The sequence below is a fragment of the Cydia strobilella genome, chromosome 26 (genome assembly GCF_947568885.1).
Source record: "Cydia strobilella chromosome 26, ilCydStro3.1, whole genome shotgun sequence".
NCBI lineage: Eukaryota > Metazoa > Arthropoda > Insecta > Lepidoptera > Tortricidae > Cydia > Cydia strobilella.
In genome coordinates, this window is record NC_086066.1 from 5583912 (window position 1) to 5609079 (window position 25168).

The following is a 25168-nucleotide window of genomic DNA, read 5'->3' on the forward strand; positions in this document are numbered from 1 at the left end:
TACTTTAGCGACATTCCTTGATACCAGAACCTTGAACATTAAAATAGAAGTGTGATGTGTAAATTGGTGATATTAATTTATAAGATTTCTTTGAAAAAACATAGTTACAAGACCCTGACCAGGATATTAACTATTTGTGGTTGCTTCGGAAAAAAGGGTTATAATGCGAAGATCATTTTAAGATCCCACACTCCGAGAAACACATTTCTACACAACAGTTTCACTGGCCGAGGCATCGAAACAATACATTATTATATACAATTGTCTTTATACGCTTTTAAGGCGCCATTCATTTATTACGTAAGATGATTTTTGCCAGATTTTGACCACCCCTATGTAAGAAAAAATAAGACATTATCGAAACCCCCCCCCCCCTCCCTTCCTAAATCACCTTACGTAATAAATGAATGGCGCCTAATTTGAACAATTATCATTTACATGAAACTTTAGCAAAATAACAAATATATTCAAATGGCATGAAAAATCTACTAACAATCACGTGGAAAGCTCAATTTTGGCTAATTCATATAAAAGTCACAAGTACACGATTATTATTCTTATCAACCCTTTCACCGCCAAAGACGTCAAGTGACGCGCGCGGCCACAGCCGAATATCAACCTTCGTGCATTCAGACAAGGTTCACGATGACGCGCCGCGCGCGTTCAAAGGGTTGATATTCAGAATCTATTTTAATTTAATTTTAATAAAGACGGCTATATAGAAGATAACCATAATAACACAGTATAAACACTACGTAAAGTTGATTTACATCACATTTGCTCGTAATAGAGTATCAGGGACATTCCTGGTGAATCACTTCAGAAAAAAAATACTTTGATTCTTACGAGCAAGCTAAACTCCGCTTCCAATAGAGATAACCACAAATATAAATATACCATAGATGACGCAAATACATCTACTTCGCGTGTCCGAACCCCGAGAAATCCTCAGGGTTGACTGTCGCTCTTTACAGTCCACGCGCGTCAGTTGTTGCAGCCGGACGTCCGTGAAAACTTAAAAAATGCCTCGTTGCGTGATAATTAACTGCAACAGCCCAAAAATTGCGAGCACCCAAAGGCAAAACCATATTTCCTATCACAGGTTAGTAATTTTAAAATTATATTATGCGTAAATTTTGTATGAAAAAGTCGGCACGCTTGGTTTCAATAAAAAACGTGATATTTGCGTCATCTGGCGTATATATTAAATCTGTGGAGATAACCAATTACGATGCATTTTCATTCATTCATTCATATTAGTTGTTGTTTAGGCTACGCTTCGCCTCCCTATAAAGATAACTAATTAGGATGCATTTTGGATTCCTTCTAGTTTGCAAATGCCGCCCGTCACAAAGACAATTGACGGCAATAAACTTTACCTGAGCTAACCTTTTTCTTTCAACACCCACATTTTTAAGTGACATGCTATTGGTCATCACTTTTATGGTATCTGTAGGCCGAGCACATGATTGGCGCGACAGTATCTCGCCGCGAGATAGGCTACCCGTCTTTTACTAACTGTATGAATTAAAGGGGGACGGGTAGTCTATGTCGCGGCGATACTCTCGCGCCAATCATGTGCTAGCCCGGCTGATCGCCTGACCGTCTGCAAGACGTTTAAACGATTTTTGTTGCCCCCCGGTTTTTGGTGGTTCACCGGGAATGTCCCCGATTGTACGTAGACGATGCGGTCCGTAAAACCCAAATTGTGACCTAGGGCTGTAATATCCGTGCGAAATTAGGCAGAAGTTTTATTTTTTTCCTCACAAATGTAATGAAAAACATTGTGTGTCACGGTCCGTACAGGAATTACGAACACGTGTCAATTAAGCCCTCTCTTTCGGCCTCGGGCTTCAATTCCCACCCGTTCGTAAATTCTTGTGTAAACAAAATGTACTATTATCTGATATAAAAAAAGTTATGGATCGCATCACTTTAATAATCTCCAAGTCTAATATTTGTATCTGTCAATATTTCAACTCTATCGTCAAGAAAATCAATGTTCAGATATTTTTGAACGCCGCGGCTGTTCAAATATATCTAAAGGCAAGTATACTAATGAATAATAACCGTGCAACAAGCTCTTCGCAAATTTACAAGGAAATAAATTCCTAAATAGCTTAAAATTACAAGTTTTGCATTGATATTAGAAAACCGTATATTTTTGCCAAAGGTTAATCAACTCGTTTTTTTTTTGTTTTTACTGTCCTACAAGTCAGTGTATAGTAGGTTTTTAAAAAAGTGTCCCATAATGTACACAACCATGACATAGGTAGTTGATTCACCCTAAAAGCATATACATATTTGTTTATTTTCCCCTCACTAGATCGGAAAGTTGTCTTTTAACCTTCAAAACAAGCGGGGAAAAACGCGTTTTATCCACTAGTGGGGAAAGTAATTTGACCTTGGATGGAGCGTGTTTAAGTAGCTTGACAGATAACAAAACGTAAAACGCTCATGATAATGGTTCGTTCGATATTAATTATCATTAAATAAATGGTTTAAGACTCTAATAAAAACTATCAAATTTAGCTTTATTTAATGATTTTAAGTCATAAACCTTAAAATTCCATAAGAAACGTTTGTTTTTTTATAATGATATTAAATATAATTCTGAACGCACAAGTTGAGTCGATGCAATTTCAAAACGCATCGTTGACATTTCATACGTCAGAAATGTCAACATTGTCAACAAATTTTTTACTTAAAAACTTTTCTCACCAACTCCGTAAAAATACACAACTTCCAGAGTTTTCTGTTGTAATATCGTAAAAAAATTAGTGATTCCAGTGATGAAGATGATCTAACGCCTGTCGATGTTGCACTTTCCTCGCTATAGTGAGGGGAAAAGTTTTGTGTTACACACGGGTGCAAATGTATTTTAATTCTCGTGTGTTGAAGCACTCGCTACGCTTAGGATTCTATTTTAGAACCACTCGCTTCGCTCGTGGTTCAACTATAGAATCCTTTCGCTTGCTCGTGTTTCAATTCTACACTCGCGGGTAAAATACAACTTTGCACCCTTGTATAACAAATAACTATTGTTTATTTAGTAGTTTAGTTTTGTTATACATATATGACAAAAACACATTTTTCTAACATCAATGAAACATACCTATATGGAAAGCACTAGGGCAAGTAATTCGACTAAAACCACTATGACACTGTCAATTCTGACAGTTTCAAGTGTCATGACACAATCTTACAATGCTAGTGGACACAGATCTTTAGCTAGTTTTTCATTCATGGAATGTCGTAATATTTCTTGTTATAATTATAGTATTTTCAAACGCGTTGGGTACGGTGACAGGTGTACTTGAAACAATTTATAACCTTAAAACGCCAAATCTAGCAAAATTGTATTGAAATGACATCGGTCAGTGTACCCTTCCTGTTTGAAAAATAATATAGGAATAAAAAGCATAGGTAAGTGACACTAAAAACTTTTTATTATTCGAACCTTACTGTGTTCTTGTTAGGGTTCCGTAGCCAAAATGACAAAACTGGAACCTGTCATGTTGTTCAATATTCATTTCGAACGCCTTAAAAGGCGCTCAGGCTAAAAAAAAAACAAGAATTTGACACTATGCTGGTCCCATCTTTCAAGTCCTTTTTTTTATGATATAGCAGGCAAACGAGCATACGGATCACCTGATGGTAAGCGATCACCGCCGCTCATGGACACCCGCAACACCAGAGGGGTTGTAAGTGCGTTGCCGGCCTTTAAGATGGGAGTACGCTCACCAGACAACCCCATTGCAACCCATTTTTACATATGGCCCTACAAAAAGTAACAAATAAAATTTGAAAAAATTAATTCCCATTAAAAAATATTAATAAAATCTATACACATTAAAATAAATAACAACCTTAATACGAAAGGAAATACAAACAAAACATGGGCACTGAAATTGCATATGTCAATATACAATAAAAAAACTTTTTACACAAACATTTCCATTAAAAAATGATTAAATTATTTATAAGAGCATAACATAAACCATGACGTAATTCATTATCATAAAATACGTTAATATAACATTACGATACAAGTGCGAATAATAGGAAATTAGAAACGAGTGGCGATAAATTAAAACACGACCGAAGATTGTTTAAAATCGACACGAGTTGCGAATTATCTATTCGCACATGTATCGTACAACGTTTTACAGTACATATGGCCCTTTAAATTTTCGACATAGTTACGTAATGTGCTAACTATCGCACTAGTGAGGTAAAGTAGCACTACGTGTTATGTGAATATAATTTTTTCACTATTTCTTATTTATACAGGATGATTTCGGGGTCGTGGAGCAAGAGAACAAGACATCATACATAATTCAAATATGAGTCCAATTAATGTTTATCACAAATAATAATGATTATTTTTCAGATAAGAAAAAAAACAATTTTTGCATACAATTTGGTCACCCTACTCAATGTGACGTCTTCTCGCTTTCCATACAGCGTATGATGATGATGTCAAAAGTCATAGGGTGACCATGATTACTTATAATAAGATAAATTTTACTTGATCAATAAGAAAATTTAAACTAATTATCTTTTAATCAAATACTACCATATGATAATGTGGATCATTTACAGAGTCAGAAAAAGTGGTTCCGGATCACGAGCCAAGAAATCACCCTGTATTTTCAAATCTATGACAATTTTTATGGAAATCCTCTGAAGCCTAGGTACCGGTAAAAATGTTTCCAAAAACTTCATTTTCTTTAAGTTTCTCAAAGTAACTGTTCAAAGACAGATTTACCTTTCAGCGTCAACTATATACAAAACTAAAACGCAATTAAAATAGTTTCAGTTCAATATCTTTAAAAGAAACATCAAACCAAAGGGTTATAATTCGTTTTTTAGGAAAAAGGGTAAACTACGATGACGTGTATTTTTATTAAAAACCCTTTTGAAAAATAATTAGCAAATATGTAACAATTATATAGCACTAGCTTTTGCCCGCGACTTGGTCTGCGTGGACTTAGTAACCCCAGCAAGAGTAAGAATAGCGCCTGGAGAAAGTCTTATAGCAATTATTCAATTTGAGCATATTATGCACACAAATTAGCAGACACTTCATTAATTATCTCAATTCCACCCCGCTTTTTACTCTCTTAAGGGATGATTTTCGGGATAAAACTATCCTATGTCCTTCTCAGGGACTCAACCTATCTCTATGCCAAATTTCATCTAAATCGATTCAGCGGTTTAAGCGTGAAGAGGGAACACACAGACAGACAGACAAACAGACAGACTTTCGCATTTATAATATTAGTATGGATAGTATGGATAAATATATGATCATTTTCATTATTTTGGTTTCATAAGTAATACAATTTTTTTTTCAAAGCGTTTTTAAATAATAAAACGTCAATATTTATACCCATTTTCTAACGCAAACAAAACGAATCAACACCAATTTGGTATTACCATCTGTGTCCACAGAAAATTCAAAGCAGAATTCAGTCTTTGTTATAAAACATCCAGCTAAGTACCGCCTGCAGCACCATGGCTATCACGAACCCAGAGAACAGGTCCCAGCTGTAGCCGGCGCTGGGCAGTCTGGCGGTGGACTGTGGTCTCCGGTCGAGTTGCTCTACGGCGCGAGTGAGGCGCTCCAGTGTCACGCTCTGCTCTCTGAGAGTTGTGTCGAGAGAGTTGAGGGTCTGCTTTAGTGTTCGTCTGGAGAGAGGTGAGATGATTTTTATAGAGTAAAGTACGCTTAAGGGTCTCCGTTACCTGGCGCGGGTGCACGTAGCGGGCGCAATATTTCATATTTAAAAATTCAAAATGTTAAATTTGAATTTGTACTGCAATATTAGATATAGGAACCCCTCGCATTTCGAAAGAAAACGTAAATTACCACTAGTTTTGAGGTTAGAGAAATTCTAATTTAAAAAAAAAAAGGGGTATAAACACCAATCTAAAAATAAAAAAAACGTGATTTCTGAAAGACATTTTATGAAATTTTTGAGACGTGTTTTAGATCGCCAAACTTTCCAACGAGTTTACAGCCCTCGTTTCAGAATGGACCCCTAATGACTGTTCTATTTGCCTTACCTGTACAGTCGAAAGCAAAAATATCGATCCAGACAAATGGCTCAAAAATATGTGAACACGATGTTATTGTCTAAGGTGTAAGAGCGTACACATATTTTTGAAACTGGGAATGTATATATATTTATGCCCCTGACTGTAGAAAAAAAGTCAATCAAATCAATCTTTAAGTACTCACGCATGCTTGGATCTCGTGGCGATCTCCTGTCGCGAGTCCGAGTCGGATCGGTCGCGTCGCTCGAGTCGCTCGTGCCGCTCGAGTCGCTCGGGGCGGATCGAGCTCGTGCTGCCCATCGCTGTGGTGATTACGAAGTCTTCTTCGTATTCGAATACTTCGGACGGCTGCCAGGGGCTGTGAGGAAGGGAACAAGGTATTAATTTAAGGTTATGGAAAGCAAGCAAAGGAATGTATCATGAAGCCTCGTGAACGTCAGTATATACAAAATATTTTGGTATAAAATATTTTGTCAGAGGCTAGGTTCTATGGGTAGTCAGTATTAGCGTTATTGACCTCGTGTTGGAGTGGTTGTACCGCCAGCCCTGGTCCTGGACCCCGTCGGGACAGACCACGTGGCTCTCCTTGTGGAAGAAGCGCGGAACCCACGGCGCGATGGTAGCGCGGCTTCGCGCACGCTGCGCCTCCTCTATTATTGTCTTCTGTTCTGTCGCTGCCACCTGGACACAAACACAAAAATTAAGACAGAGTCGCTGGGACTCGAAGTCCTGCTGGTTGTCTAGCTTCATGTACAGGTCAGCCGCTGCTCCGTCGGTTGAGTAAGTACCTGGTCCTCGTTGTGTATGGCCTCGGAGACTCGCAGCCAGAGTCGCTGGGACTCGAAGTCCTGCTGGTTGTCTAGCTTCATGTACAGGTCAGCCGCTGCTCCGTCGGTTGAGTAAGTACCTGGTCCTCGTTGTGTATGGCCTCGGAGACTCGCAGCCAGAGTCGCTGGGACTCGAAGTCCTGCTGGTTTTCTAACTTCATAAGGTAGCGGGTCAGCCGTTGTTCCTTCAGGACGGCCACGTCGAGAAGAGTCGCTTCTTCCTGAAATAATATTGCCTATTAATCTTTTATAAGGCATAAAGGGTGTCAGAAATTTTGCAAAATTGAACCCTGTCACTTTGAAACAAAGTTCAAAATCATGTGGAAAATATATTCCCTGTGCCTTATAAAAGTTTTAAGTGCGCGGATGGACTACTGAAGTACTTTTTTGTACTGCGTTGTAGTGTTTCAATTAAGGCTTCATATCGATTCTTTTCTTTATGGAGCTCCAAAATCAACTACCTTGAACCTTTGTATTGAACCTTTAAGTCTAAGGAGAGACTTTGCCTCCTTGTGTGTGTTCTACCGCCTGTACAATGGGCTGTGCTCTGAAGAATTGTTTGACATGATGCCAACGGCCGCTTTCTATCACCGCACCGCTCGCCATCGGCAGGGCGTTCATCCTCACACCCTAGCACCTGAATGGTCGCGTACTGTGCGGTTTAAGAGGAATTTCCTCCCGCGTACGCTTCGGCTGTGGAATGAGCTCCCTGCCGAGGTTTTCCCGAGGGACTACAGTATGGGGTTCTTCTAAAAAGGAGTGTACAGGTTTTTAAAGGGTCGGCAACGCGCATGTAATATCTCTGGTGTTGCAGGCGTCCATAGGCTACGGCTACTTTCAACAATTTAGTGAACTATAATGAATTTGATCAATCACATGTTGCCGCGGACACAAGACAAAGCCTAAACGAAAGACATCAACGAGCCTCTAGCCGTTAGGTCTGCACTTCGTTTCGGCACCGGTTTAAGTCACGTCAATTTGATGGTTATTGGCTATTGCCAACTTTTTAAAGGTACATATTACTACGGATTACGGAATCGCTTTCGTAAAAACTAGTGCCTACGCCAATTCTCGGGATTAGTTGCCGTGGCAAAAGCCGGGACAACGCGAGGAAGATGATATTAGTACGGATTAGTTAATATTCTCACCCCCGTCCTCTTGTCCCGGATGTCGATCCTGCCGTCCCAGTAACCCTCCACCGTCGCAATGGTGTCCTTCCCCCTTTTGATGCGGCCCGATATTAGGTTCGTCTGCTCCGAACCGCCCAGGAACGACTGGAATAAAGTAGTATAATGTTAATAAATGGCGATTTTAATTATTAAAAAACCGGCCAAGTGCAAGTCGGACTCAAGCTCACGAAGGGTTCCGTACCATTATCCAAAAAACCGCAAAAAAAATCACGTTTGTTGTATGGAAGCCCCACTTAAATATTTATTTTATTCTGTTTTTAGTATTTGTTGTTATAGCGGCAACAGAAATACATCATCTGTGAAAATTTCGGACAATGGAATCTTAGTAATAGGGTCCCGTTTTTACCGTTTGGGTACGGAACCCTAAAAACGAACTAACATCTTAGCACGCCTCAGAAGTTTTGTAATAATATTGTCACTTACCCTTAATTTAAATTCGATGTCTGCACTATAACCGGTGCTCTCACACATGACGTGCACCTAAAATCACAAACAATATAATATTATAAATAATTAAGAATAACAACGAAACAATCTACCTTTTTAAATACTAAGCGTAGCTCGAGAACCTTCCATCATCATTGGGACACGCTCCTGAATGACACGTGATGATCGCAGTTCTCATAACCACAGCTCAGAGCGGCTGAAGCGATTTTCATATTGGTCCCAAAGAAAATTTTGTTCTGTTCTGTATGAACTAATCACTTTTTGTCATTCAGGATCTTTCTAAAGCTTTTGATCGTGTAAGCCATATTCTAAAGTGGGTAAATGTATTTTTATCACATTAAAGGCCTCGTGTAAGAGTATTTATCTTAGATCTTTAAACCATATTAGTAGACATAAATCAAAGTTTAGCAATAAATTGGGAGTCATTTCTTTAATGTTAAGGGTGAAGAGACGATGGGTGTACCTCAAGGATCAATTTTTGGGCCATTTCTGTTCCTTGTGTATATCAATGGCCTGCCATATTTTTAGTATGTAAGTGACGAAACTGTATATTTGAATAATAGAAAAACAGACTAACCTTCCCCCCCAGCTCCATACTGAGTGTTCCTATGACGATGCCCTTGCAGTGCGCGTAGGGCGCCGTGGTGACGTAGCTCTCCCCCCACGGCAGCAGGCGCACGCGCGCGCAGCCCTCCAAGATGGCCGACGTCGAGTTACCTGAAATAAACATAATTATATTAATTAATTTTAAAAATCAACCTGCCTATAAAGCCGATGGCCCCGGGTTCAAATCCTGGGAACGGCATTTATTTGTGTGATAAACACGGACATTTGTTCCTGATTAATTGATGTTTTCTATGTATTTAAATAAATACTCTTCTTAGTGCCAGTTGCACCATCCGCACTTGACAGACTGTTCAACGTCACCCGGCGCGCCGCGGCGGTTTACTATGAAACTTTCCATACAATAAAATTTAGCGAACGCTTTAACGGTGACAGACAGTTTGGTGCAACCGGCCCTTAATCTATTTAATTGATTATTTAAGTAAAGAAATATTAAATGCACACCTTTTTTAACAACTACTGACAACATATTAAATCACATTTAGGAACGGAACTGTGTCGAAACGTCGGTAAATAAAGGTAACAAAATAAATTCGCGATAGACCCGTTTCTAAATGTGATTTAATATGTGTTCAAACCGCGAAAGTTTTAAATGTACAATTTTACTGACTTATGTAAATCAATGGCCGACCGAGCGAAGTGAGGTCTTAGGGTCAACTAGGAGTGTATTTTTTGTATTAACCTTTCTAAATTGCTGTTTTTTTATAAGTCCAATATGATCTGTCTCAACTGTCTCAAGCTAAGATCAAAACGAAATATTGTTTATTTCATGTTTCTGGTATCCGAAGCCCATGTTCAGGACGAGCTAGCAAAGTTTTCAGTTTTTTAGGGTTCCGTACCCAAAGGGTAAAAACGGGACCCTATTACTAAGACTCCGCTGTCCGTCCGTCTGTCCGTCTTTCTGTCTGTCACCAGGCTGTATCTCATGAACCGTGATAGCTAGACAGTTGAAATTTTCACAGATGATGTATTTCTGTTGCCGCTATAACAACAAATACTAAAAACAGAATAATATACATATTTAAATGGGGCTCCCGTACAACAAACGTGATTTTTTTGCTGTTTTTTCCGTAATGGTACGGAACCCTTCGTGCGCAAGTCCGACTCGCACTTGGCCGGTTTCTTTCTTTTGCTCAGTTGTTTTGTTTAAATAATCAAGTTCTAATTAATATTTTCACTCACCATAAAATTTGGATCTTGCTAATAAGCTTCCCTCTATGACGAAACCTTCTTTCCTGTTAGACACGTAGAAAGCTGACACAGGCGGGTGGTGAGACACCTGCAAAATAATATTATTGTTAAAAGTACGTCAGATTTAAAAAAAACTTATAATGTGAAATTCACAACGATTTAAAATGACGATCTAAAGTGTGTTACAGATATAGTACATAATTGGTTTCCATCGTTTTTTCTCGGAAGCGTTCGTATTTGTGATGTCAACATCAGTACTTTTTCTACCGAGACTGACTTAAACGAAAGAAGTACATTTCCGTAAAAAAACGATGGAAATTAAAATTATACACTACATCTGTATTTCATTATGTTTGACCTGCAACGTACGCAGGTTCCTACTTATATTATAAACACGAAAGTAACTCTGTTTGTCTGTATATATCGATCATCAACATCATAATCAATCCAGGCAGCCAAGTTACGCCGGACAGAAGTTAGTTCCTACATAACTTTAAAAAAATACCGGCTAAGTGGGTTCCGTACTTTTTAGTATTTGTTGTTATAGCGGCAACAGAAATACATCATCTGTGAAAATTTCAACTGTCTGGCTGTCACGGTTCATGAGATACAGCCTGGTGACAGACAGACAGACGGACAGTGGAGTCTTAGTAATAGGGTCCCGTTTTTACCCTTTGGGTACGGAACCCTATCAAGTAGACGAGTAATATGTAATTATATTATTAATAAATGAGTATGAGTAATCAAAAGAGAGAATACAGAAAGTACGTTGTGTATTTTGCAAAGCGTATCCTAAACTGACCTGTTCAGCTACGTAGTACGTGTTAGTCCTGCTGTCTGGATGCTTCCAGCAGCATCTGAAGGTTTCCCCCAACACAGGGTTATAGGGTTTTTTAAGCCCTTTCGGCTTGCGGTACAACCCAGATAGGTACCAGCGCAGGACCAGCTTGAAACGGGCGTACGGGTCTTCGACGTGTTGTGCTCTGGAAAGGAAAAAAAAAAAAAAGTGATAAAGTATTCTTGACGACTTGAGACGAGCATCATATTATGGGGTCATTTTACCAACGAATAATTGCTGTTTAAGACGCAAAAAACATATTTTTTACTACTTGACCTACCACGGTCATGTAACTTTTATTTATGGATATAGCATCATATTATGGGGTCCCAAAATGAATTTATTTTCTACTTACTCTGCCAATATGTCCGCGTGGTAATAGTTGTCGGACAACTTGTCGAGGAAAGATCGCGGCTCCAAGATGAAGGTGGGTAGTACGACTTTGCTCAGGTCCATTCCTGGCCGCACTTGCTTCAGCAGAAACCACAGGAGGGACTTGTTCTCTTCTGCCACTTCTTCTACCAGCTCGCCAGCCTAGTAATCCAAGATAATACGAATAAATTTAAAAGTAAAGCTTGTGGCTGTGGATAATACGAATCATTAGCACACAGCGAGAACTTAGAAGGATGGGGCCGACTGTGTACAACCGACTGCCAAGTCATGTCATGAATGCGTCGTCATTAACGACCTTTAAAATGCAACTGAAACGATGGCTTATCGAGCACACTTTTTATAGCTTTAATGAGTTTATGGAGCTTTAATAAGTTCATAAACATAGATTTAATTTATTTTTATTTTCATATTATTATGTAAAATGTTACATTAGGTAGTTACATTACAAATCATAATTTGTAAATAATTTCTTTTAAATAATATTGTGACATGTAATACGAATTATTATGAATACTCAAATATATGAATATGAAGAATGCTCACACTGACTTAACTATTTTACCCATATAGTAGCTAGAGCAAAGCGCAGCTTAGAATGCTCTGTTTTCTACTGCCTTCCAAGTCTGTGATTTTGCTTGATTACCCACCGTGCTCGTCTTTCTGTCAGGCCGCCGCGTTTCCAGTTGTAGCATCGTCTGTATCTGACATAATAAGAACACTGGTATAGTGACTTACCGCGCCCGTCTCTCTATCCGGATCTTCCACGTAGAGCGACTCGATGCGCTCCACCGCGTTGCGCTGCGCCGCGCCGCGCCGCGGCTCCGGTTCCGGCATCGTCCGCGACGCCTCGCTGTCAGTGTCGGACGCCGCGCCCGCTAGCTCTGTTGAGAATAGGTGCAGGTAGCGATACGGTCTACGGCTAGCTATACTAAAGTTAGGTATCAGAATAAAAAGATGGAATATACGGTAGTATTATATAAAATATACGTCTCGCCAACAGAAGAAAAAAGGAACCATCAGATGTTAAAAGAAGCATCTTGAAATGTTACATCAACAACACACTAGCTTATACTCATACTGCTAATATTTTCGATTGTTTTTATGGCACAAACAATCATATCAACTTACTAAAAAAATTTTAAATCGAATCGTCCTAAAGAAAATTTAGTGTTAATGATAGTTTATGCAACTCTATTCTCGTAAAAGATGCTAAACATGACTTAGCAATTACCACACCAAAATTAGCATCAAACTCAACACTATGAAGGTTATTATAATTATGAACATTTTGTGTAAACGATTCTATAGGTTTGATGAACACTATAATTATATTAATATACCTAAGATGCATCGCGAGTTTTTCAAAAATGTAGTTGCTTTAAAACTGATCAGCCACTGACTGTCGATCACAAAGAAATCCCTTAACCCTTAAATGCATATTGTTGCCAAATGTATTACAAAGCATTGGACAGCTCACAGAATCAAAAGAAAAAATCAAACCTTAAAATCTTAGTCTAAATCTTAGTGGTCAAATCTTAATCATGCATTTAAGTTTAAATGTCGGAAAATTTGAATCCAGAATTTGATGATTTTTAGTATGTGATTGTCGACGTTATTTTTCGGGGTTTGTAATTATTTTATATTTAAAAACTGTTTTTTTAACTTAACCTTATTTAGTCGCTATTTAATTATTTTTCTGAAATATGACGTGTTATCGATTGCACATACACCCCGTGGTCAAAAGAATGGGAATCCTTGTATAAAATTAACATGTTATCAGCTTTAAAAAAACGAGCAATATCCATAAGAAGAATTTTTGTTGCAATAAAACCTAATATTTGAGAATATCGACAAAATTGTTTTTGTTTTAAAAATAGTGAGCAAAAGGCGCCGTTTTACATCCTAAGTTTTAATTCATATTCAATGAAACATTATTTTATGTATGAGTTTGTGTTTAGTTAGTAACTATTTAATAATCGGTGGTTTAGTCTTCTATTCAAGTTAAATTTAATATAGGATTAGATCGATTTAACATATTGCCCCCTATTATTTTTAAATGGCGTATGTATACATACGCCAACTCACCTCCATTTCTAAAATCCGTCACATCATTACTGCCCTCCACAATACTGTCCTTTCTAAAGTTAGACAAAACAGCGGCAGTACCATCCTCTTTCCTCAAATCCGTTAAAATGCTATCGTCATACTTTATGGGGAACACCGCGGGCACAGAAAACTGCCTTGAAAGCTTCTTCTGGCCTTTAAGAAGAGAGAAGATGCTGGATCTTCTACGGCCCTTGTCCTTCATTCTTTCGGTCAGAAGTACGTCTAATCCGTGCTCCATTTTGTTGTGTATGTCATTGGTTGACGATTCAATCTTCTTTAACGTTATAGTTTTTGCTAGGATCCACTTTTCTGATAATTCTGTAGGTTTTGCTAGGATCCGCTTTTCTGGTGATTCTAAAGCTTTTCCTAGGATCCGCTTTTCTGTTGATTCTGTATTCTGTAGCTTTTGCTAGGATCCGCGTTTCTGTTGATTCTGTAGGTTTTGCTAGGATCCGCTTTTTTGTGATTCTGTAGCTTTTTCTGTACCGCTTTTCTGATGAATCTCGTTCCTCATATTCGTGGTACGCTTTCAATACGACATCATGTCAAAATCAAACGCATAGAAGAGTATTCCCTTATTGTTCATCTTCAATAAAGCACATTACATTATTATACCGACAGAATCGTATTTAATCGAGCATTTGATATAAAATCACTCAACGCACACATAATAGCGTCAAAACACTGTCAAATAGGATTTAACTGTTACACATATTATTTGTCAAAAAGTGGCTGGATCGTATAAAGGATAGATAGAGAAGCTTGCTGTAGTAATTTTCACATAGCTTTTAGCTGTTATCGCAATACAATTTTGCGTGTTAAGGTTATAAATTATATGTGGATGTCAGCTGTTGGGTTACGGTACCCAAGCTATATGAAAAACATAGTAAAACATTGTGTTTTTTTCTAAATTTGTAAACATATCTCCGTAATTGAAAATAGGCCCATCATTGTCATAAATCACAATGAAACCTACACCTTATCACATGATAGCGTAGCCACTAATGATGTCAAATTGGGACTGTGTTACCTTTGCTAGCCGAGCGTTCGGCTCTTACCAACTAGGACTAGTTGCGAGTGGAAGCCCTATCACTTTTCCATTGTAGTCCGATAGAGACAGATAGCGTTTCGTTTCCATCTTGGCAAGGCCCCAATATGCAATACCTAGTTTATTAATAAAATTAAAGGTGAAACTATAGTATGTTTGTGTATATTAACAGTATTTAAGTACTATTTAGGTATTTAAGTGATTGTTTTATTTTTGGATATTTTTAATGAAGTAAATTTTATTAGGGTTCGGTACCACAAAAGGAAAAAACGGAACCCCTATAGGATCACTCGTGCGTCTGTCTGTCTGCCTGTCCGTCTGTCACAGCCTATTCTCTCCAAAACTACTGGACCAATTAAGTTGAAATTTGGTGTACATATACAAGAAATACTAATTACAAAATTCTTCCATATGTAAGTTTGTGACCCAAAAACGGACATGTAACGTAAACAAATGAATTTTAGACACGGGGGCCACTCGTAAATGAGAAAATTAAAAAATAAAGTTTTTCAAACTATATCGTGTTACATATCAAATTAAAGGGCTCATTGTGAGAATTTCAAATTTTTTTTTATAATATTAAGATAAACAGCTTAGAAGTTATTCAAGAAAAAAGGCAAAAAATGACCATTCCCCCCCTTTAATCCCCGAAACTACTGGGTCAAAAAATTTGAAAAAAATACACAAAATAGATCTTTACCTATAGATCACAGGAAAACCTATTAGAAAAGTGCAGTCAAGCGTGAGTCTGACTTAATTACTTAGTTTTGATCCGACCCCTACGGGTTTTTATAAGACTTTTCACTCACGTTTCACATAAAAAATACATTGTTTAAATTGTGTAATGTACGGAACCCTAGGGTTTGCGTTCCTAGGATCGACTAGTCCGACTCGCACTTGGCAGGTTTTTATTTATATTGGTCAACTCGAGTCCAGTGCTCTTTAACGGTTTACTTCCTTTTGGCAAGTTTTCCTCCTTGGCAACCAACTTTTCGCCAAAGTTTCATTTGGCAAACGAATCGTTGGCATAACCTTACTTCGCAACCATTTCATTTCTCAACCCCATACTTGCGAAATGAAAATGACGTACTAGGTTGCGTTAGGTTAGGTTGGATTATGTAAATTTGAGAAATGAAATTTCGCCCAACTAAAAATATGGGATAAATAGTTTGGGAACTGAAATTTTGTCAAGTCATTTTCGCCGAAACATCAGTAAACCCTCTTTAACTGATACAAAACACCAGGATGTCATGTCATACCCATTAGCTACGCTATGTTGACATAAACATATAACATAACGTAAAGGTCATAACTGACTATTAAAATACAAAAGCATAGTGCGTTTTAGAACTGTTGCTAGTAATTTGATCTCAATGTCGTTGCAATGTGCAGTTTGCACGTGTGTTTCGATTGGAATTTAGGTTAGAGTTGCATTGTTTATTTATTAATGTGTAATTGATACTGTAGGTATAAAAAATACCCGTTGTTTAATTTTACTGATATAATACACCAGGATCTCTAGAACACTGACGTATAATTAGCTCCATGCATGAATTTATTTTTATTTTTGGATTCATAATTTATATCGTTGGAACACCGGAAATGATAAAAATACTTTTGTAAACCTTAACGTTATTTTATTAAACAATATTTAAAATGTTGAAAATTTTTGAGCGGTTGAAACGCTCATAATTTTTGGCGCGAATTCGACAGAGCGTGATGACGTCACACGTTAGGCGGCCCAACTGACGTTTGCTACTAATGACACTAATCTGTCGAACGCGTGACGTCACGTGGCGTTTCGAGCGTTTCGCTCACTAGCTTTTCGCGGGCAAATTTTTGTACTTTTTATTTATAATTTTAAGTAATTAAATGGTAATTTAAAAATGGAAATGCATTTGTAACCTGATATAACGGTAACAAACATCCGAATAAAACATATTTCGTTCAAATATAAACTTCATGCATGAGGCTAATTATTAGACCGTAGTTTGACTTCTGATCCTTGTAGTGGTGTTCCTAGGAATCAAGAAACTCGATGTTGCCAGGCTTAAAAGTGGCGCCGTTCCCCCCACCAGCCCCTTGAATTTCCCCCTTACAAATCACATACATTCGCCGAAAGAAATGAAAGAATCACATCATTTTCACAAATCGGACTGATTCTAGCTTAAAGCGTAATTGCACTACAATGGGGTTGGCCGGTCGAAGTGTTTAGCAGATGGCACCAGCAGAGCTTGCCCTGTCAATCCCTAGAATAGTGACAAATTTTTGTTTTTTTTTAATGCCCTGGATGCCAGCCCTTTAAGCCAAATCTCATAGAAAAAGGTGCAAACTATGATGGCGCCATCTCTGCAAACCTTTGACAGTTGCCAACCCCATTGACACTTATCTGTAAACCCCGTTATCTACCGCTCAGTTTAGGGGCAAGTGATGGGGCAGTTTCACTAATCTCATAGGGTAACTTATACTAGAGCGGTACTGTCATAGTAAATTTTGTAACCCCAGTAAATTCACTGCCATCTGTCGACACACTTTAAAACTAAAAATGAAGATTTTTAAAAATACGATAAAATGTATTTAAATATGGAAAATGATTTTTTTTTATTTGCATTAATTATTTTTATGATTTTGACCCATGTTCTTTCACTGATATGCGTTAAAATTGTTAAATAACAAACGAAACCGTCAACGCCATCTATACGACAGTAGGCCAAAGCTAGTAGCGCCCTCTGAACGAGAATCAAATTTTCTTGATTTTCGAGGCACGTTTTTTCCTTAGACTGTATCCATCTATTACGGAGTTATATCTATCTTTGCTAATCTGAATCGATAAATAATGAAGTTGATTTCAATACTCACTCAATAACATATCAAAAGATCGGATTCATACTTAACAGAGCTCTGCTATAGTGTTTTTTTTTTTAATTATTATGAAATGAAAGACATTTATTATTTATTATTGTATATTCATAATTAATTAATTAATTAATAATAGCATAAAAGCATAATATCTCCACGTCGAATTGTAATGACTTCAATTTTCACAAAAGAAGAATTTTATTTTGACAAATAACTCTTTGAATCGACTAATTATATGTGAAGCAACATCACTATTTTAGCTTGCCCCCAAACTGAGCGTTAGATAACGGGGTTTACTTATCTGACACATATGTGTCGTTTTCAATCAAAAGGTACCACATTGTGGCTTGCCATAAGGATGCTCTGACAGATTGTTCGTATATGTTATGTATGTATATTGGTGGGTAGGGTTAAGTCTCCCCGCGCGCCCTCTGGCGCCGGCCTTATTGTAATGTCACTGTCACTTGTCAGTCCGGTAATAAACCTATCTACTGAACGCACGGTCTTCTGCTTTTCCATCCCCGAGAACCCTCCGTACCATCCCCTGGGCTTATATATACCAGTATAAAGATACAATCTAATTTCGTCCTTATGGTAAGTGACAATGTGGTACCTTTTGATTGAAAACGTCGAATATGACTGAAAGTTATCCTTTCTCCATAAATATACCCCACCCGTAGCTCTTCGCATATTACTTATAAATAGGCTTGGAGGATATAGAAAGTAAGAAAACTAATGAAGTATAGTAAGTAGGTATTTGTTTTCGATATTATGTCTACTTTTACTCTTAATTTTATAGATTTCACATATAAGATTATAACCATTATCAGATATTAAAAACTAAAACAAACACTTACATAAAAACTAAACAAAAACACTAAAACTAACTAGAAAATATACACTATCTATACTAAGTATAAACCCCATTCCGACCCCCAAACAAACGTTTGGCCAAATATACACAAATATAGTAAATGTTGTAATTAGACTAACACCTAGTTTATAGGTTCCCTAGTTTAAGTATTACTAACAAAATATGGATTTTTAGTCAGAATTAAATAATTTTTATTTATTTTATTTGTGGTGACTACAACCCCACACACAACAGTTTGATTTCTACACCGCTGAATAGGAATCCATATATTTATAACCACACGAAGTAGCCATTAACTAGCGTTCCCCTCTGTGGAAACTGTATGACCAATGGTCACACACACACACACATCGTATGATTTGTATGGACTGACGTTTATCTGATATGGCTATTTTTACGTTACGTATGCATTTGACGTGCTCCTCCCCCGAGCACTGTTTTGTAAAGAAAATTGCGTTACGTAATATTTGAATTTTGAGATCTACTCAAGACTTCTATAGTAGTTATTCTAGTGCATTGGTTAACTCCAAGCTGAGACACGCTCCCGACCACAATTAAACATAAGTCAAGGCCTGACCCGACTCACACCAATTAACTAACGGTACAGAGTGTAACTATTATTACAATCTGCTGTAATTAATGTAATGATAATGACAATAATTGTCTGATCTATTTCGACTTGGTCGCGGTCAAAGGGCGATGATTCAAAGCTTACAGACATAAGCTTACAGGCTTAAGACTAACCTAACAGACAGCGTATTATTTTATTCTGTTTTGAGTATTTGTTGTTATAGCGGCGGCGGAAATATATCTGTGACAATTTCAACTGTCTATCTATCACGGTTCATAAAATACAGCCTCCTGACAGACGGACGGACGGACAGCGGCGTCTTAGCAAAAAGGTCGCAAACGGAGGAGGATTTCATAGTTATTTATACAAAATTTTAATATTACCTATTTTATTACATAATTAAGTTATAGTCGTTGTTGTTTTGCATGTCAAGATTAAGATAACATTAGCACAACGATTGTACTGATTTATCTTATTTATCTAAAGATAACTTATCTTAACATTGTGTACGACGGAAAATACTTCAAGTCACGAATTTTAGTATTTTCAGATGCTCAGATATTATCGGCTTACTGAATGCTCGGAACAGCTTTACGGGGTGGCATTATAGGAGCAAATACCGATCATAATAGTACTTCGTAGATTAGAGTTCTAGACACTAGACCACGAAACATTTTATGGCATTATTCTTTAGGGTCTCCGGCAAGCTCTCATTTTAAAACTACTAGCTAGATTGTTCTGAAACTTTGTACTTACAATAGGATAAGGTATATCTATGTCTGTAATTAGTTTATGTAGCTTCAGATACCATAGTAAAAAAAATACAGCGAGTTTAAGTTTTGTTTTTGCTCTATTTCGTTTGTTTTATAAACTGGAGCTATATAAACTGATTACAGACGTAGATATACCTCATGTCATTGTATGTGCAGTTTCATTACAATCCAACACGTAGTTTTAAAATGAGAGCGGAACTACGTTTGTATGGGAAGGTGCAATACGGCCGAGCTTGCTTAAACATCTGTCAAATCTAACAAACGGTTAGTAATTGCTTGTCCCTATCCCTCATTTTTGACTAATCTGTTGGTGGGAAAAGGACAAAATTATACAGTGTTTTATAGAGATTGCAAAGTTTTATGAATAACAGGTTTATTATTTAACATGGTAGGCTTCTCGCCCTTTTTATCAGTACAAAACAGCTGGGAGATGAGTCCAACATACCCCCCACGCCGTCAAAAAAATAACGTTTTGGACCCACCGTTTTACCTACTCCTACTGCTGACTATACAACATGCTATGAGCTAAATACATGTATAGGCACGTTCTGTGGTTAATATTATTGATATTATCTAGTGGAAACAAGTTACTTTTATTGGTAGGTAAGCCTATTGCTTGTCCCTATCCCTCATTTTTGACTAATCTGTTGGTGGGAAAAGGACAAAATTATACAGTGTTATATAGAGATTGCAAAGTTTTATGAATAACAGGTTTATTATTTAACATGGTAGGCTTCTCGCCCTTTTTATCAGTACAAAACAGCTGGGAGATGAGTCCAACATACCCCCCACGCCGTCAAAAAAATAACGTTTTGGACCCACCGTTTTACCTACTCCTACTGCTGACTATACAACGTGCTTTGAGCTAAATACATGTATAGGCACGTTTTGTGGTTAATATTATTGATATTATCTAGTGGAAACAAGTTACTTTTACTGGTAGGTAAGCCTTGAACGTATATCCTCGAAGCCCCAATGTTCATTACAATGTACACTCAGTTTCGATTTAATTTGAGCCTTACACTAACTGAATTAAGTAGTATTTCTTTTGTTTCATTGATTTCTAAAACAAACGAAAGTCACCCTAATCTTCTATACAACAAGGTTCAAATTAAAAATAGGGAAACTTTGTATGGTGGGCCTTACGAGGATATAGTAAGGCGTTATTATTTTACTTTGTAGTTTCCCTCTTCATTGTGTCGGTATTCTGTAATTTGTGTTTGACGTGTGTGTTGTCACTCCTTTAGTTTTAGTTTAGTTGTAGCTTAGTTTTAATTCAAGTACCAGGTAGATTTTAAATCAGCGTACTGCTTGGGGATCCTGTTTAGCATCTAGTTTGTGTTATATGTGTTTTTCAATGTATTGTCCAATGTTTATGTCATGATGCTAAATAAATGAGAACGGTTACCTACTTTATTCAATCTAGTTTCCCTCTGTTATGCAAAAAAAAATTTTTTACTTAAAAACAAAATCCTAATTTATGTCTTTGTTATTTTAAATTTAGTTAATTATCTTCACTAACGTAACAAAGTGCCAATTTTTTTTTAAAAACCTTAAATATAGACCTTTTTTTGTCATAAATATATTTATTTTCATATTTTGCAACAAATAGTTTAACAATGCCTATTAAGATTTAAAATCACTAATGTAACCTTGCAGAAATGTGTAAGGTAAAATCGTACATTTAGCGTGGCCACCTTATTTTATTATCTTAGTCAAGCTCAAACAAACTTGATCCCAATGCGGTGTGCCCGTTACAGTGAAGGTTACAAGCGTACGAGTATCAAATTTAAATATTCGCACACAGTACACACGGTGGTAAGTTGGTTCTCCTCCTAAGACCCACCATAGAGTTTTTTAATTTGAACCTTGTGCTATAAGTAAATTGGAACGAATTTCGTTTGTTTTACAACGCAGTGAAACAAAAGAAATGCTACTTTATTTGCTTCATGAAAGGTTGAAATTAGATAGACTCACGAGGTTATGATACAAACTAAGTAGGTCAATTCAAGTTTGAGTTATTCGATCTTACGTTTTTGATTGAAGAAGTACCACTTTTGACACTGACCAGGTTCTCGAGTGGCGACCACGTACCGGAAGGTACAGCGTCGGTAGACCCCTCCCCCCCCCCCGCCCCAAAAAAGATGGACTGATGACCTGGTACAGGCCGCTGGATTTGGGTGGCGCAGGACCGGTCATTGTGGCACTCTTTGGGGGGCCTATGTCCAGCAGTGGACGTACTCTGGCTGATATGATGATGATGAAACGCGGTAGAATATAGTGTTACTAAAACTAAACAATATGGGTACAATGACGTAAACGTAGTCTTAACATAAGACGGCCTTCAAAATAAGCCGCAACCTCAAATAATGATAACGATAATAACAAATATGGCTCATGACAGTGACATCGGATAACAATATTGCTCAAAGAATAGATTGTTATCCAAGGGAAGAAAGGCACCCATTTCTGACGAAGTATTACTAATTACTCGTTCTGCTCGAGTGCCAAAGTTAGATTGGGTGCTTTTCACACGAGTTAAACATTCTATTTTTCATTTCGTATTTTACAAAACATGACTAAACTTTTATAGTATTATTAAGAGTACTTTCAATTAACATTTTAAGTAAAAAGATCGTTATTTATGGAATCGGGAGTTAATTATCAAAATCATATAGAAATAAATAAGCATAGAGTGCTCACTCCAGCGGAGATGAGAATGTTAAGGTTGATGTGTGGCGTGACGAGAATGGATAGGATAAGGAATGAGTATATAAGAGGAAGCCTGAAAGTTGCACCCATAACAGAAAAAGTAAGGGCAAATTGGTACGGGCATCTGATGCGGAGGGATGAAAGTCATGTGACAAGAAAGGTATTAAGAATGAATGTGGAGGGAGGTACGAGGAGAGGAAAACCGAGGAAAAGGTGGATGGACTGTGTGAAAGATGATATGAAACTAACGTAAGTGAATGATGAGATGACGGGTGACAGTGAGGTATGGAAGAAAAAGACATGCTGCGCCGACCCCAAGTGAATAGGACAAGGGCAAGCGAATGATGAGAGTGCTCACTCCATACATCAGTTTTGTTACCAAAATGACTATTATTTTCATAGTCGACATCTAGCGTCAAGTAGCGGAATTATCTGTACTGCTACTCGACATTAGATGTCGCGACGAACGGAAAGTCATGCTCAACAGTAACGCTCAAAAATTTTCAGCTAAATTTATAACCGGAACTATTTTCAACTTCTGCTTGTAATATTAGTTGTAAATTATTGAGCAATACACTTTTCGTCAGTCGCGACACATGTGACATCTAGTGTCGAGTAGTAGTACTGATAATTCCGCTACTTGACGCTAGATGTCGACTACGGAAATAAAAGTCGTTTTGGTAACAAAACTGATGTATGGAGTGAACACTCTATGCTTACTTATTTCTCTATGTCAGATTGGAAATGATACAAGAAATCCATTTAGAACCGAGTTTTCATTATATGGTAAAGATTTATCATATACTAGCTTTTGCCCGCGACGCCGCGACTTCGTCTGCGTGGACTAAGTAAGAAGCTAGAGTAAGAATAGTGCCTGGAAAAAATTTCATAGCAATCTAAATTTGAGCATATTATGCACACAAATTAGCAGGCACTTCGTTAATTATCTCAATTCCACCCCGCTTTTTACTTTCTTAAGGGATGATTTTCGGGATAAAAACTATTCTATGTCCTTCTCAGGGACTCAACCTATCTCTATGCCAAATTTCATCTAAATCAATTCAGCGGTTTAAGCGTGAAGAGGGAACACACAGACAGACAGACAGACTTTCGCATTTATAATATTAGTATGGATGGCTAAGAAACCCTACGCAATTTCTTTTATTATCACTCCGCCACTGAAGGATTATAGGTATTAAAAGAATGTTTGCCAAATCATGTAATATGTGAACAAGATATTTAAAATTTCCGCGATAGGAGTCAAAGTAAGGACACTGATATAAATCAATTAAACTATTTAAATTGTGATTTAAGTAGTTTTTCGTGGTCCAGTTCTATTATTTAACTTAAAATGCCAAATACGTATTTATTAAATAATTAGGGATGAATTTCCGCAAATATTAAAGAAACGATACTTTAAGTCTTTGTGTGAATAATTATTCACGCAACACAGCGGGCGACTAGATATCTAAACCAGCTCGATGTCACGAACAGACATTATCCAACAGCATAGAGTAAGTTATACTAGAGCGGTACTGTCATAGTAAATTTTGTAACCCCAGTAAATTCACTGCCATCTGTCGACACACTTTAAAACTAAAAATAAATATTTATAAAAATACGTTAAAATTTATTTAAATATGGATAAAAGATTTTTTTTTATGCATTAATTATTTTTATGATTTTGACCCATGTTCTTTCACTGATATGCGTTAAAATTGTTAAATAACAAACGAAACCGTCAACGCCATCTTTAAGACAGTAAGCCAAAGCTAGTAGCGCCCTCTGAACGAGAATCAAATTTTCTTGATTTTCGAGGCACGTTTTTTCCTTAGACTGTATCCATCTATTACGGAGTTATATCTATCGTTGTCTAACAGGCATAGTTTTTATCAAGTACCTGTCATGTTCCATTTAGGTCATTCTGTTGAGAAATAATATGGATGAAGTCAGTCGTCACACTAATTCTTAGAGAAGGTTTCTTAGATCTCGGTTTTAAGGGTTCCGTACCCAAAGGGTAAAAACGGGACCCTATTACTAAGACTCCGCTGTCCATCTGTCTGTCACCAGGCTGTATCTCATGAACCTTGATAGCTAGACAGTTGAAATTTTCACAGATGATGTATTTCTGTTGCCGCTATAACTATAACAACAAATACTAAAAACAAAATAAAATAAATATTTAAGTGGGGCTTCCATACAACAAACGTGATTCTTTTGTCGTTTTTTGCGTAATGGTACGGAACCCTTTGTGCGCGAGTCCGACTCGCACTTGGCCGGTTTTTTAATGATATAGGAGGCAAACGAGCAGACGGATCACCTGATGGTAAGCGATTACCGTCGCCAATGGACACCCGCAACACCAGAGTGGTTGTAAGTGCGTTGCCGGCCTTTAATATGGGAGTACGCTCTTTTCTTGAAAATTTGAAGGTACGGAAATACCGCAGGAATTATGGGATTTCCCTTATTATTTCAATACGGTCTCTTAAGAGATTCGATAGGAGTGGCAAAGGCAGTTAATTTAGTAAGTTAATCTTAATATTTGTCTAATCTCTCGCTCTAGGTGCCTAGCCAATATGACATCCGCTTGCGCTATGACAACTCAACGCTACCTGTCTCTCTATCACTCTATATGAGGGCGATAGAGAGACA

At 37.4% G+C, this 25168-nt stretch overlaps 1 protein-coding gene across 3 annotated transcripts in view; it reads right to left on the reverse strand.

Annotated features, from left to right (window-relative positions):
- Positions 1-5169: 5169 nt before the first annotated feature.
- The window catches only part of LOC134753256 (oxysterol-binding protein-related protein 8), a 63645-nt gene continuing 43646 nt past the window's right edge, over positions 5170-25168 (reverse strand). The window contains exons 10-20 of one of the 3 annotated variants that reach the window (XM_063689083.1): positions 12309-12454; positions 11536-11714; positions 11145-11325; positions 10334-10430; positions 9105-9244; positions 8504-8560; positions 8039-8164; positions 6971-7111; positions 6581-6744; positions 6248-6421; positions 5170-5694 (exon numbers count right to left, since the gene is read on the reverse strand). In XM_063689083.1, the coding sequence (XP_063545153.1) occupies positions 5475-5694; positions 6248-6421; positions 6581-6744; positions 6971-7111; positions 8039-8164; positions 8504-8560; positions 9105-9244; positions 10334-10430; positions 11145-11325; positions 11536-11714; positions 12309-12454 (1625 nt within the window). In that variant the 3' untranslated portion in view covers positions 5170-5474. The remainder of the gene's footprint in view (positions 5695-6247; positions 6422-6580; positions 6745-6970; positions 7112-8038; positions 8165-8503; positions 8561-9104; positions 9245-10333; positions 10431-11144; positions 11326-11535; positions 11715-12308; positions 12455-25168) is intronic. The other 2 variants (XM_063689084.1, XM_063689086.1) reach the window with 2 other exon arrangements.